Here is a 16,184-nt window from a genome sequence, read left to right as displayed (position 1 = left end):
GTAACATCAAACCGTGCGGCCCAGCTGGCCGCCGCCGAGCCCTCCCAGTCTCAGTCAAGAGAGTCCTTCGTGCCGAGTCATGGAAGCGCCTTCCACCTGCCCGACTCTCAGCACACCCCCTCCATCTATTACTCCAGCTCCACCCTGCCGGCACAGCGCGTGAGCTCACCCCTGTCCATGCAGCAGGTGGGCTCACCCACTAAGCTGCAGCGCGTGGGCTCGGCTTCGGAAAACTCCGGCTACGCCACCACTCAGAGGGTCTCCTCGCCCAAGCAGTCTCCCAGCCGGCTGGCCAAGTCTTACAGCACCAGCTCTCCCATCAACATCGTGGTGTCCTCATCGGGGCTCTCTTCATCACCCCTCCGGGTCGCCTCTCCGCCTAACGTCCAAGCTGGCCTGTCCACTTCCTCTCCCATCCATCAGATCAGCTCCACTGTTGGCAACTACGCCACGCTGTCTCCAACGAAGCGTCTGGTGCACACCTCGGATCAGTACAAGCACTCCCACGACCTCTACGCCACGGCCACTCTCCAGAGGCCAGGCAGCCTAGCAGGTAAATGTGACTTTGGTTTATTTGTGATTTGGTCATCGCTGTCATGCAGTATTATATTATTAACATGCAGCTTTCATTAGGATAAAATGTAATTATTAGATATGACACAAATCTTCTCAAATAATTGTCTGTATAATATCAGGTCGGTCAAGTCTCAGTCTGTGATTTGGAGGAAAAACAACAACAACAATGCAATGAAGCCTTCACTATTATGAAAGAACCAATTGATATTCTGCATAGTGTATTTAGACATTGCTTTATATTATAGTCAGTTATATTATGTTTCATTTCAGATTTAATGATATAAAAGTTACATTATAGATCAAAATGGAGAAAAGCTGTTTGTACTTCTTCCATAGCGTAAAACACTTTATTCGAACAATTACAAAATCAAATGCTGTTATTTTTCATTTTCATCTGAAGTAAGTAAGTAAGTAAGTAAGTAAGTAAGTAAGTAAGTCATTTATATATAACTTTGCAGGAGTCGTATTAAAGCATAATCATTCTAATCAATTCTTCCATATCCTGTTAGCTTGTTTATTGTTTCCTCAGACTTTCATAGATTTTTCTGACAAGCAATTGGTGGTTTAAACATTTGTCTTAAAACTGAAACCTGAGAGTAAACATGCTAGATAAATAGGCTTAAGAAATATATTTTAAAATACGACCTACTTGTAAGAATTGTTTTATTAACATAACAGTAAACCTTTCACATATCTCTATAAGGGATATAGCTTTTTGATATCACAATCTCCTAGAATGTTAACACCTAAAGCTCAGCAGGATAGTGCTAAGTTGAGTGATGTGATCTTTGCTGATTTTTCTCCTGGGGTACTTCTGATATTTGAAACTTTCCCTCTGAAACCAGCAATCTAGTTGAACTCAAAGTTCACAGCTATTAAGAAGTTGAGAGCGGTCCTCAAGAGATACTTTATACCTCTTACCCAATATTGGTTTATTTTGAAGTTGGTGGTAGTGTAGACACTAAACATTGTAATTAAGCAAAGTCCTAACTACGGGGCTGATCAGAGCACCACCATGTGGAATTAAAACTAATTCTCAAACCATTACAGGTACTTATGTACTAGCATGCGAACAAATAGTACCCTATTTATGCTACAATGTCATGGTAAGCCTGTCACTGTGATTTTGCTCTCAAGATTGAATCCTGACTTAACATGGCTCCAAATAATATGTTGATACACTAATACATTTTGTCACAATACTTTGTAATTTTGTGCCATTTTCCAAGACATCAAAGTTCTGTTGCCCTGGTCTATACTGAATTACACATTTTAGTGAATGGTTTATGTATGTATTATCTATTTTCCTAGTTGTGGGTTGTAATATATGTTTGGTAAAGCTGCTTTTACTTATAGTGAATCTCACAAATAGAAACCCAAACCTGTTTTTCTTAAAAGAGAGCTAGGAAGTCACAAACAATGGGACCAACAACACTGAGGACTCATTTAAAAAAATGCAAAGCAGTGTAAACTCATGGGACAGTGCCGGAACGGTTTCCATTACCAGCTTAAAAAGGAATTGATATTGTCCACCATTTTGAGCTGATGAGCTTATTTTCCACATTTAGACAATCTACTGTTCCTCTGCAGTTCATTACCCGAAAACCTAGAAAATTGATATTCTGAGAGTGCACATAGCTTTATTGATTTCCTGCTGTATCACCTGTCACTTGGCTTAGTTTAGAGCATAACTGCTGTATGACAGGAGGGAGAAAACTAAACACTGTAATGCCAGCAGAAGCTAGTTTTAACCATTGGCTGCACCCCAGTGTCCCAATGATTAAAATAAAAGCCCCAGGAGGTGTACTATTTGGCCTTGGTTGAGCGAGGCTAGATTTAAAGAAACAGGAGGAAAATAACTCAGGCTCGCCTCAGGTAAAATACCTAGATCTGTGTAGGTTGAAGATGTGAACTCAAGGATTAATACATGTGAAGGAAATTGTAGGGGGAAAAAATTAAGAACAGGAGGTTGCAAACCAGACCCCCATTCCCCACGGTACATGAGCACAGTGTTAAAGCATTGCTCGGTAAAGACTCCTCAGGACACTCCTCCCTTCCACACTCCTTTGTTGTCTTCTTTGCAAACAGTAAAGTTCAGGGCATCAGTTTAGTCAGTCCGAATTGCCGAATAAAGGAAAAGCACTCCTCTACTGATCTGTGCAATATCTGGTGTCTGTGATGGCTCCACTAACTCGCAGACGTCTTCTCTCGATAAATCCAGCGTGGGTTCTTGATCGCAGTGTACTTCAATTTACGTGGGGTTATTAGACAATAAAAAATGCGGCTTGGGCTAACAAGACCTGCCCCGCCTGGAACACCCTATCTACAGAAAAAAGGAAGCCTCTCCTTCCGGCTTCCTACTTCCTCTTTTAAGCTCCTGTCTCAAAGGGCCAGTCAGCAGGTGCGCAACGTCACAATACTTACCATTGGATTATCTAGGCGTAATATATTGAGGACCCTATTTTAAACAATGTGGTAGTTTAGTCAGTTCACTGTGAATAACACTTCCTTTATTTATGAAAACTAATGCAACCGGACCAAATACACTTGCTATTTGAGGTAGAACTTTCAGTACATTAAATGTTTAATTTTGCTATGAATAACATCCTACCATCCTGGGGCCATTCTGTTACTTACCTTTCTCTTAATGTTACATCCTAACAACTAGCACACTGTTAAAAGTATTTCAAAACATAAGGTAGTAGATATACATACATACATCTATATATTTTTGTTCTATGTAGTCTTACATAATTGGGAAGTGCACTACAAAGTAAAATATTTATTTTTAAAAGCTGTGCACTCTGAGACTTCATTTTAATTTTAATGTCTTCATAAAGGTTTGATGAGGACCATGCAGCCACTTTTAAAGGGACACTCAGCAATTAGAAATGAGATGGAGTTGATTTATTTTTGGAGGATTGCTATGTACATCTTTTTTTAAATACTCTATGAATACATGAGGGTGTAGAATGATGTAGTACTGTGTCTGAAGATATGTTTGCTTACTAGGAAGGTAACTATCAAAGATCGTTCTGCACCTTTGATGGTGATCCAGGTGACACATTTTCAAATACTTATTCAAGTATTGCTCATAGTAAATTAAATCTTTCCATTTATATGTCCATAACTCTTTGGTGTTATTGTCTTGGCAACATTACCCCCCATGTTGTCCAGAGACAGACTTTTAATTTAGAAATTAAATAATATTTGAAATAATTTTGAAATTAAAAGTCTGTCTCTGGACATCATGGGAGGTAAAATTGCCAAGAAAATAATGATAATATCATTATAATTATATTTAATGTTCAACAAGTTTGTTTTCATAAATTCCAAAAACTAACCAAAGTAGTTATAATACAAACTGTTTCCAGAATCACTTGCTGGCTGTACATTATTATTATTATTATTATTATTATTATTATTATTATTATTATTATTATTATTATTATTATTATTATTATCATGAATGTTAACCTGCACATAATGTTATCTGTTAAATATGTGTTTTGTGGTTGTGAGCTGCGGTTCTTTTGATTGGCTGCCAAAAGGTGCTCTTGCAATTAAATTCTACTTTCTACTAAAGACTTATTACTATTATCTACTATACGTCCTTAAATAACATGCTTTAAAAAAGGTAATATAAGAACATAATGCACTACTGCCTACATTTAATATTTTATGAATGACCTAAAATGACTTTCTGTCAAATACTAATTTTGGTGGCATCACAAGTACATTTTGCAAGTTAATACTGTCAAAGGTTTGAATCTCCAAAGGTCAAAATTTTCACTTTGTGAAATGATCACAGACCATTAGGTTGTGCAAGTGAAATATAAGGGGAATATTAGTACACAGATTCAAAGTGATGCCTGGCAGATAAATCTAGGTATCCATCTTTGGTTTAAAACTACCTGGGTACTTTTGTTACTTAACGTATATTGTTTACAGTTCCGTCATATGTCTCAGGTAGGCATCAAGTTTCTTAATTAACTGGGTATTGAGATTTTACAAGATATAATAATGCACAGAGATGAGAGTAGCTCAAAGGTGACTAGGGTCCACTTCAGTAACAGGAAGTTTACTGCTGCTTTAGAAATGCATATCATGTTGTATTATGTTGCTCTATTTTACCTTACATTTAATATTAAAATTTGTTTAGAACTTCAGTATACAGAATATTCCTTATTATCCACGGTTTCTGTAGGAGAGCATATCCTAAAATAAAGGACCTCAGTTATGCATGTAAGACCTGTTGATAGCTCTAGTTAATCCTAGTTTTTCCATACAAACAGCCAATCATTTCTTATATTTTTCAACCAGTTGTGTGATAAAACACATCTGAAATTGTATTTTTGAGATGCCTCACACTTGTGAGCATTGACCTGAGAATTTTTTTAAATATTTTTATTTTTATTTTTAATCTGTTCCTTATTATTATTTAATATCACATTGACTGTAATATAAGAAACCATTCCATATACCTGTTGCAGTAACTGAAATGTATTTACAAAATTGCTATTTGAGCAGTCTTTCCACAATTCTCTTTGCATTTCATTAATATTCTAATAAATGTAAAGGTCTCACAATACTCGGAGAATTTCACAATTAGAATTTCACAGGATTTTTGACCATTGATCCTTTGCTCTCAATATACAGTATGGAATTAAATAACTGTGTGACTTCATGCAAGATGTTGATTTTATTCAGATCTTTCAAGTGGTTCTATTTTATGTGAAAACACTTCCAAATCAGCACAGGCATTATACATGCTTTTATCACCTAGAGATTAAAAAAAAAAAAAAACAGATTAGAAAGTGATTACACACTGTTTTGATGAAGTTCTGTTCTCTGGCCTCACTCTCTTTGCTAGTGCTTTCACTTTGATGTTAATTACCATTTCAAGCCTTTAGAAAGACAAAAAAAGATGCATTGGTCAATGAGTCAGGGACTCTACATGTTAAATTGCTGGCAGCAGCTTCAAAAGCTGTTAAAGTCACCATTTCAGATTAATTCCTGATTTCACTTGATATCAAGAGAACAGCCATTAGAAACTATTATGCTAATGTCACAGCCCTTAAGAGTTAGAAAAATGAAAAATACATACAAATGGGCTTTTTTTCCGGCACTAAGAGAATGGGCAATCCCATTAATACCGTAGACATTTATTGAGTTTACTTTATTATATTATATTATTTATTTATGTATATATTTATTGTAAATCTCCCCCCCCCCGTATAAATATATATATATATATATATATATATATATATATATATATAATTGAAAGGCTTTTGGGACAAAATGAACCACATGCTGCTGCTTTTACAGTTTCTGAAATGTCACATAACCCCAAGATGGTATTATATTATATTCAAATCTGTCCTACCAACCTTTTAACTTGAATCCACTGGTGATTGGTATGTTGATGAGGCTTTCTCACAGGACAAGGATTGTCTTTATCCAGCTAGATCATTGGAAGAGTGAGAAATTGTCTATATTACAACTGTACATTATTTTTTTCTTACAACAATTATATAACACCTGAAGTGATCCACCCTTTCAGTGATATTTCTCCGAGATTTAAATGTATTCTTAAGAAATCATTGGGCTCACAGGGTATGTACAGGGGAATACCACCTGAATGAGAACGACAAAAACGTTTTCAATATGTGTAGTTTCTTGTAATTCAACAACAAATTACTTGTTTATATTTCTTTAACACTATTCTATGCCACATTTAATTAAATAAATAATGTGTATATGATTTTATTATAGAACATACTGTTCTGAGTTAATATACAATCCTGTTTTTTACACTTCTTAGGAAGTAAAACAAATAGCTCTCTGTCTTTCTTAGAACACAGATAGAGTCGCATATGTATTATATAGACTTAAGATATAAATACTTAAAACTTTCATGTTAATTTTAAACCTGACTATAGCAAAAAGCCCACTAACTTGCTCCACATGAAGTTTGAATAAAAACGATGTTTCATTTTGATTGTATCAGTACTGCAAATTGTGCTTCTAGTGTTTATACTTCCCTCTGTTGCACTGTCCTAGCTGCTTATTGATAATATATATATATATATATATATATATATTATTTTCATAAGAGACTTGTTCATGCTTTTAGAAATTAAATTGTTTTTTATTTGTGGATATGTGTTATGCGTTACATAACCGACTTGACAGTGTGGTTTTGGATTTTCTTTTCTTTTCTTTTTCATTTTTTTTGCTTTGTTTTTTCCTCCCTATAAGTGACATTTTCTGACTGCTTCCACTTTAAGATATGGATTAGAGCTTATTCACTAGACAGCATTATTCTTTAATTCTGATGGACAGGTCCAGGCTTTTCACCATCCTGGGGCACCAACAACGAGATTTCTTAACCTGTTTGTGAGAAAATTATGTTTCTATTGGGTTTTCTGAGTTTTTTACTTATCCCTGAAGATCTTCCACTACAACAATGAAATCAGGTTTTGGACCAGGGGCAGACAGCTGGCTGATGCTGATAAGATGATTAGGAAGAGTGAGGGCTGAAACTTCAGGTTTTTATTGTCTGTAAATTTGGGGTATTACATTCCTCTGAACCTAATTCTCACAGAAAGGGACACAGCGTGGGGAGCAATATTATTTCCTTCTCATGTAGTTATAGACCCTGTCGGAGACAATAGTAATGGCTCCCTTCTTTGGACCAGGTTAAGGCAAGAAATGGGATAGATAGTGTAACTAGTTCAGTCATCTCATGTATTTCCAATTGTCTGTTTGGATTTGCCAGGGCTCAATTAACTTGATTGATAAATGAGTGTAGTTCAATAAACTATTTCAAAATGGAATCACTCCAATAACTGTGAATCAGTGATTCAAATGAAGGGATCCAATACAGTCTATGACAGTCCTGTTGCTGCAACATCAGGCAGATGCTGTGACAAATGCTTTCATTCATTGCATGTCTTATTAATATTAAATATTATTTTACTTATGTTTTAGTTTCCATGTTTGTTGTCTTTGTTTGTGCACTTTTCTCACACCAGGGAGCCCAGTTCTGAATGACTTGCAAATCTGCAAATTTGTCTCAGTTTGGGAGCGACCCAGTGATGCATAGATCATCATGACTCTCAGACACTACATTTGCATTAAAACCAAGCAGAGCACCCCCTGCATTGACAGCTGGTCTGATCAATGCTACATAATGGCAGGCTACAGACTTCCCCCTCGAGACATGTGTTTGGATGTTTAGAGATGACTCAGAACAGAGTTCCAGAGCATTTAAAGTGCACAAGTGACATGGGATATGAATACAGCCTGGGGAACGTGAGATTGTATTTACTGCATGTGGCCATAATACTGTACCTTTAATCACTGCTTTAAATGTCTAATTAAGCTCATTAACCTATTTTCACCAGGGTCCAGGGGCTCCTATAGCAGCCAGCACAGTCACCTAGGCTCCGAGCTTCGGACACTGCAGTCTCCAGAGCACCACATTGACCCTATTTATGAGGACAGGGTATACCAGAAGCCCCCTATGAGGAGTCTGAGTCAAAGTCAAGGAGATCCACTGCAGCCAGGGCACACTGGGACCTACCGCACCAGTACAGGTGAGTTGCTTTTACACTTTGTTCCTGATGTTGCTGGGTTATAAGTGAATCTGTTTTAAAGGGCCCTTTGTACTCGTAAGGCAATGCCTGGGGTGTGCTCACTTTGGACTTCCATTCCACTGATAGTAATACACTCCCTGTCTTAAGTTTAATCAGCTGGAATCTTTGCACTTTTCTTTAGGCTATACCAGTGTTGTACAGTAAAAGATGGAATTTAAAAATAAGTTTAGTTTAATGAACACTATTTATTTACCAAAATAAATCACCAAATATCAATGTTTCAAACACACTGTGTGAATAGCAAACAGTTCTGTAAATGAGAGACACTTATTCGGTTAATCCTATTTAAGTTCAAATTCTTTTGAAATTCACTTTGACTACTGGAAGACACGCGTTTATTGACACAGCTGTGAGGAAGAACAATGCTGAGATTAATAAAAAAAATATTTTCCCAAGATCAGATTCAGATCAGAATGGAACAGCAAAGATGAGAACATGAGAAACAGACAGATATGAAACTGATTGAAAAATGAATTAATGTAATCATTCATTAATAACCCACTGTTATTAATGGAAATGTCAACCCTTGTCCTGATTGTAAAACTGCTCACTCGTACATTTTTGATGAAAAGTGCAAATTTCAAGATCCAAGCTTCACATTTTGATACATGATGATGTGCATAGACATAATACTTGGTGTCAAACTTGAATCTCAAAGATACTGGGTGTAGATATAATAGGACTGCATGGGTAGAATAAAGCAATGCTTCTGATTGGTTAAGTGACATATTGCATTTGTCCATGTTGCTAATTCATGATAACAAAATTATTAGATTGTGAAGAAATCAAAATTACACATAGGCAGTCCTACAGTGGTCTACACAAAATATTACGTTTGCATTTTTTTTATCAACTATAAATAATACTATGATTGCATACGTATTCACCCCCTTTGCTATGACACACTTACATATGCTGTGGTTCAGCCAGTTGCCTTCAGAAGTCACATCATTAGTTGAATAGAGCCCACCTGTGTGCAATTAAAGTGTCACATTATCTCAGATTATACTTGCTTCTAGAAGACCCCAGAGTATGTCCGAGAACATATCTAAACAACTACACCATGAAGACCAAGGAGCTTTCAAAATAAGTCAAGAGAGAAATTCTGGAAAAGCATCAGTCAGCTATATGAAAATTATCCTAAACTTGGAACATCCCCCAGAGCACAGTTAAATCCATTATAAAGCAATGGAAAAAAATATGGCACAACCACGACGACATATAGCAGGTCATCCACCGAATATGATCAATAGGGCAAGGTGGTCAGTGGCCAATGGTAACTCTGAAGTAGCTACAGAGTTCCACAGCCAGAATGGGAGAAACTGTCCATATGTCAACTATTACCCAGGTGCTCCACAAAGCTGAGCTATATGGAAGAGAGGCATGTAGAAAGCCATTGCTGAAAATCTGTCACATCAAATCTAAATGCAGAATGCTATATGTGGCACAAAGCCAACACTGCTCATCTCCCTCAGAACATCATCCCAACAGTAAAGCATTGTGGTGGCAGGGTCATGTTTTGGGGATGCTTTTCATGGGCAGGGACTGGGAAACTATTGAGGGTAAAATGGACGGAGCCAAATATAGGAATATCCTGTAGGAAAACCTGCTTCAGTCTACAAGAGACCTTGGACCAGGGTGGCAAGACAATGATCCTAAACTACACTGGAATGGTTTAAAAACTAAAAAAACTGAGTGTCCTAGAATGACCCAGTCACAGCTCAGCCTTCATTCCAGTTGAGAATCTGTGGCAAGAAAGTTGCAGTTAACCAACGGTGCCCATCCAACTTGAGGGATCTTGAGCAATTTTGCTGAGAAGAATGGGCAAATATTGCTGCCAAAGGTGGTTCTGCCAATATACTTAATATATTGAATACTTATGCAACTAACACATTTCCGTTTTTTTATGTTTAATTAACTTTTATTTCACAACAGAAACAATATTTTGCACATTAAAGGTGTTGTATATGTGGTGTTAATCAAATGGACAGAATACCAATTAAGTACATTTTCATTCCAGATTGTAACATAATGAGAAAATGTGAAAATGTTCTTGTGGGGTGAATACTTATGCATTCCACTAAATAGTATGCATTCATATCTGGGAGTTTAAATATTCTTCTGTGTTTCAAAAGACATTACAAAAACACATTTACATGTCCCTTATGTTCAAAAACAGGTGTTTCAGGTGATTTCTCACTTTTCTTGGTATATTTTTCACCATTTTCATCCATGTTCAAAAACATGTTACCCTTACAACAGGTTTTGTTATAGTGCATTTATACTGCATTTATTAATTTTATCAGTGTTAACTATATTCTATAGTATATGATCAAAACTTAAACTGCTTCATAATATCTCAAATGTAGCATTGTCAGCATTGGGACTGCCTAGATTTGTTTGATATTTTTGGACTACTGTAAAAAAAAAAAAAAGAACTGCATTAAATGGTATGACAATTGAATTTTCACTGTGACAACTTAAGCTTTTTTCTCTGACTTCCACCCATAGACAATATGCTATATTTAATAATTTTTCATTGTATTGAATCCACTCAACTGTATTTATTTAACCTTAAGACCTACTTAATGCAGTGACAGTGAAAGAAAGGTCAAAGCATGGCATCTACACTGTTCTTAAATAATATGTCTGTATAGGCAATTTTACCCATGAAGACCTGGGAATCTGTGTTAAGATAGGTCATCGAAGACCATTGGAACAGTGAATGGAGGTGAAGAAATAAATGTGATCAAATGTGTCCCCCTCATGTTTGCACTCCAAATGTACTGTAACGTAATGCCTCCACTTCCAGTCAATTAATCCTTCAAATATGTTTTTTTTAACTCATTAGTAAAATATTAATTACTGTCTGTCTATCTATCTATCACCTGTCAGTCTAACGCTTTGGCACTCTGGCTGTATCTGTCTGTGTCTGTCTGACTATCATAAACAACCAAAACATAGACTACAATATGTATTCCCAAATGTTACAATTTCAGTAAAGTGTATATTAAGATTAATTAATGTTTCACATTAATCCCATTACAATGGACTGAAAAACGATGTCCCTGCAACACAATATAAGTTTCAGTGTGGAATTATGTTTGCAATTGACTCTTTTGCTACATATACACGTTATACAGTCATTACCTTTACTGTTTGGGTGGCAGCTCTTAACCACATATAATGTACTTTTCTCTTTACATATTGAATTGACATATTTAATTTGAGAAATAGATAGAATCATTTAACATAATTGTGTTCTAAAGTGACATGCATTTTGTTCTGTCTTGAGATATCTGATCTACATGCACATTAAAATACATAAGCAAAACAATAAGTAATTAAAAATCTTTATTTTCCTGGATTAAAATAACAATCTGTTCATGTTAGGATTTGAAGAATTACATTAAATGAAACGCACCTGATGATAATTGGCTGGTAAAAGGGTTGTAAATTACTTTTCAGTAGAAAGCACTCAGGAGGCCACGCACACAGCAGAAACTAATTGTTTGGTTTAAAAGTGAAAACAGTTTCAGTTTAAATGAGGACCCAGAGAAAGATTTTTGGATAAAATACTCTGAATACATTTAGTATGCCGAAAGTGCATTTCTCAGAACAACATACCGATTTATAATGAAGCAATGTGGTAATGCAGCTCTGCCATTTCTGATGCATTGTGGTCATACACAAGACCTAGATTGAGCAGCTCTATGTACACTCTTTTAACTTGTATGCATACTTTAAAGTGGAATATGTATGTATAAATGACAGTATAGGCCTTGGTCTGAAGGATTGCATCCAATTCCTGGCACAGATGACATTGGAGACATCGAACTGAATACCCACAACCATCTTGTTGTACAGTAATTCACTGGCTGACAGGCCGTGATTATTCCTGTCTGTATGCTGCATGTACAATCAAAACTGGGGCACCATCAGAATAATCCAAAATAGGTTTTCATACTAATCTTCATTGGAAAAAGATAAGCATATATATGGCATTTTTAAGACATGCTGAAATAGGTCTGCACAAATGTGGAGTGAAATGCTCAGGTGGCAGTCACTTAACATGGGCAATTAAACCACAGCAGGGCGTAATATGCATTATCATCTGTTTGATACAGATAAATGTTTGGACTGAACCCAAGATCAATTCAGGGGATAAAATTACCTATTCGGGGACAAAAATGTGCTTTGAAGCCCATCTAATCCATTTCTGGATTATGTTTCATCTTTGTCAGGGTACTAAACAGGTGGCCTAATTTTATTTTTTTCCCCAGCACATTAGTATTGTATCAAGTTGGCTTTAACGAGCACATTGATAAGAGTCTGAACTCAGATGTTTTTAAAAGGTCATTACAACATTAAGTGTTTTGTGTTTGGATTAAAGAACACATTTTATAACTGTCATGCTTTATGCTCCGGCCTCAGTTTTGCAACTGACTTTGAGAACAAAATGATAAGTCTGCAAGTCCCTGTTTGATTAAATCTCACTAATAAAGAGATACATAGAAATAATTGTTGATAACTAAATTAATGCTAACAATAGGCAGACACTAAGTAGATTCAGGTTGCTTAGCAACTGTTAGTATTATGAATACCTTTCTATCTTTCTACATATCTCTATACCTATGTATTTACTGTCGCAGTCCCTTTGTGAGCAGGGTTATATTTACATATAACATAGTCAAATGTTTACACACCCATTGTCTTAACTCCATCTGTCATCTGTAGCTACTGACTCATGGGTTAACTACAAGTATCTATTATAGTGCTTTGGGCCAGCTTTTATTATTATTATTTTTTTGTGCAACTAAGTGACTTATGTTTAGGGTCCCAAGCCAATCTACATTTCAGAAGGCAATTTTAAGTATGCATTACAATAAACGCAACCTGTTTAAATGTGCCAAGGAGGTTACAGTTTGAAATTTCTTACGTATCTGTGCATGTTGAGATGAGAAATTAGTGTGCTGCAGATCAAATTTTTCAGATTTTCTTTCCTCCAAGGGCTGCATTACCCACTGTTGAGTAAATCTAATTGGACACTCAAGGTGTGCGGAAAACATTTGGCCAAGGCTGCAGGGCCTGAAGTCCCCAGTGCTTCCCGAGCTGTGATCACGTTTTTATTCATTAATTTTCAGTGAACAAGCAAAGTCATTGTCACTAGGAGCAATTATCGTCTTTTGAAATACTTGAAACATTTTCAGATACATGTGTGGGGATTCAAAGAAGCTCAAAGTCAGCTAGTCGCTGGAGACAGTATGGGAACTGAAAACTCAACGCACATCCATGTTGGAACTGACATCTGTGTATTAAGTAATTCCAGTGCTGTGGCAGAGGAGTCCCTGCAGATTACTAGGATTAGTTCAGAAGATCATTGAACTCAAGTTGTTTTTCTTAACATTTCTATGGTAGTAATCAAATTCAATGTATGATTTTTTAATTTATTTCACCCTCTCCCAATCTGTGAAATAAGAATGGATAGGAAAATTAAATTTTAAACCCATTAGGAACAGACAGCAGGAGACATATCTTCACACAGAGCAGCCTAGTGTCTGGAAAAAACTCTCCAAAAATATTGTCTCCATAAATTTGTAAAATTCTTATGTTCCTTAATTGTTTAAAACACTTGTATTTGTAGAGTTCTTGGTATGGTCTCTGTAGTTCAGGCTGGCAGCTAGTTAGGAAGGCTCAAGTGAGACCAGGTTTAGGTTTACATGTCTACGGTAGTTTCCAAGTCTTAAATTGAGTTGCAGAGCAAATTTCAAATGTACCCATCATGCCTTTGAACCTATTTTGTTATACCTGCGATAATTGGATAGTGCTAGTGGGCCACCAATGAGAAACACACAGCACAGGCTTCAGAGAATTGCCAATGGAATTATCCAATCATCGCTGGTATAACAAAATTACCCTTCATTCCACCATCTTCATTGAAGTCATGATGTGGTAATCTGGATTCAACTGGTGGCGGGATTAAAATTATGATTCTCAGTGAAGTTGTAACAGACTAGTGCCAGCTTTCCACGGGCAACCAGTGCTTGCATGTCTTATTTGTTTACCTAAGTATGTACTGAGAGTTTTCAATAATAAAGGTTTGGCCTGAAGTGACTATCTTGCACCTTACTACAGACATTGCTTTCTCTGAGTAGAAAGGAAAATAAGGAGAGACTTAAATCTGTCTCTGAATTTCATGCCTGTTTATTTCATTACAGAAAGCAAATGATAATTACAGCTTGTCACTACAAAGGGTTGGAATTTCCTGTTTCTGCAGGGCTGTGTAACAATAAAAAGAAAGGAGAATGGGGGTGTTTCCGGTTTATTTAATAACTAATGAGACTTGGGCTTCTGCCATTCCCGGATCTGCAATGAGAATGCATCTGTGTGTCTAAAAGAGGCAATTTGCATGGATTCTGGCATTATTTCATGTATAGATTATCCAGGCCTATATTTGTTGCTACTTTGTTTCTGCCCTAAATATATGTGACACAGAGATCATTTATGGCTTCAAACTAATCAAGGCATTTGCATTTACTCCATATAAGGTCAAAAGAAGCTCAAGGAGATTTTTTTTGTATTGTTTTTTTTCTTTTTTTTTCTCTCAACTGTCTTTGATTTGGCTGCTATTTTGAAGTGATTTCACTGATTTGCTGCCTGTTGTGTTTTAATTAGTTTAAACAGGAATTGGCTCTGTAGTGTAACCAACACAAGCAGTGTCTGCATTCTAATTGTAATGCAGTACTGTTACACATTATGCAATACGTCCGCTTTATGGAAAAACTGCAGGTGTATCATTCTTGTGGTTTCCACTGCCGTGCTGGAAAATTGCACAGTGATTTTTTGTCTGTTGCATTTAATTAAACAAATTGACTTTCTTAATTTTTGTATTTTGCATTCAGCATTTTTATATGTCCTAAAGTGTTTAGCATTGAAATTTTGACTTAATCGAGTCTAGGCTTTACATGTTAACTACAAGGATACAAGGACACACAGTGAGAATTCACGTATTTGGAAAATTCATTCTGGATTTAAAAGGGATTAACACAATTGTAAAGGAAGTTCTTTCTTAGAGGATGAGTGAGGCACGGTTTCCATTCCCATTGAAATACAGGAATGTTGAATGAATTGGTGCCAAACTACATTGTTTGATGGTTATATAATACAGTTTTTTTCAGTGGGGTCTAAGTTGACACAAATCTCATTCAAGTTGCAAAGTTTTGCTTAAACCCATTTAACCTATTCACTGTTTTTGTGGAACCTATAATGCAAAATAACAGTATCAGAAACACTTATAAGCTGTATAATAATACCAACTGTATACATTATATTGAACTTTTGTTCAGTTTAACTTAAACATTTCAATAGTATAACCTGCATATTCGTTTCTTTCACTGATAGAGCAATGACTCAAAATTAGGTTATTTGCAGAATAATGGAGGATATGTCTGTCCTAATATACAGGGTGTTTTTAAAATATTTTTTGAAGCTAATCTTCCCCTTTAATTCTCCAAATCTGAAACAGGTCAATGATTTGTAAAAAGTAATGCGACTCTCTCAAAAAAATGCCGAAGCAAAATTGTTTCAACATCCTTTACATACATTTAATGAGTGTGTTTTGTGTACTTAATTGCTTCTCAATCAAATATCATATTCTATAGATGTCAGATTTAAATAAGAATGTCAGTGTTAATGTTAGTATTGTATTGTATAGTAATGTACACTACTTTACCAAAGGTAATTGAACAAGCCTCTCTTTGTACCAGAGGTTATGTGTTATGTAGAGATTACATATTGTGATGTTTTTGGAATAGTGCACATCCAGCACTGAATAGATGTTAAGGTGACAGGGTAACACACTGTGACACAAAGCTGAGAGAGTAAAACAGTTGTCCAAAGGGGACAGAATGAACAATACACCTTAGCATGCTCTGAATCCTACCT

General features: G+C 36.0%; 1 protein-coding gene across 4 annotated transcripts in view; it reads left to right on the top strand.

Moving 5' to 3' along the window:
• ctnnd2a (catenin (cadherin-associated protein), delta 2a) overlaps positions 1-16,184 on the top strand; it is a 315,486-nt gene that overhangs the window by 127,633 nt on the left and 171,669 nt on the right. For 2 of the 4 annotated variants that reach the window (XM_066721567.1, XM_066721557.1), the window contains exons 6-8: positions 1-553; positions 7,989-8,126; positions 9,494-9,499. In XM_066721567.1, the coding sequence (XP_066577664.1) occupies positions 1-553; positions 7,989-8,126; positions 9,494-9,499 (697 nt within the window). Of the gene's footprint in view, positions 554-7,988; positions 8,181-9,493; positions 9,500-16,184 lie in introns of all 4 variants that reach the window. The other 2 variants (XM_066721537.1, XM_066721547.1) reach the window with 1 other exon arrangement.

This window comes from Amia ocellicauda, chromosome 2 (genome assembly GCF_036373705.1).
Source record: "Amia ocellicauda isolate fAmiCal2 chromosome 2, fAmiCal2.hap1, whole genome shotgun sequence".
Lineage (NCBI taxonomy): Eukaryota > Metazoa > Chordata > Actinopteri > Amiiformes > Amiidae > Amia > Amia ocellicauda.
This window is presented reverse-complemented; position numbering and strand designations above follow the sequence as displayed.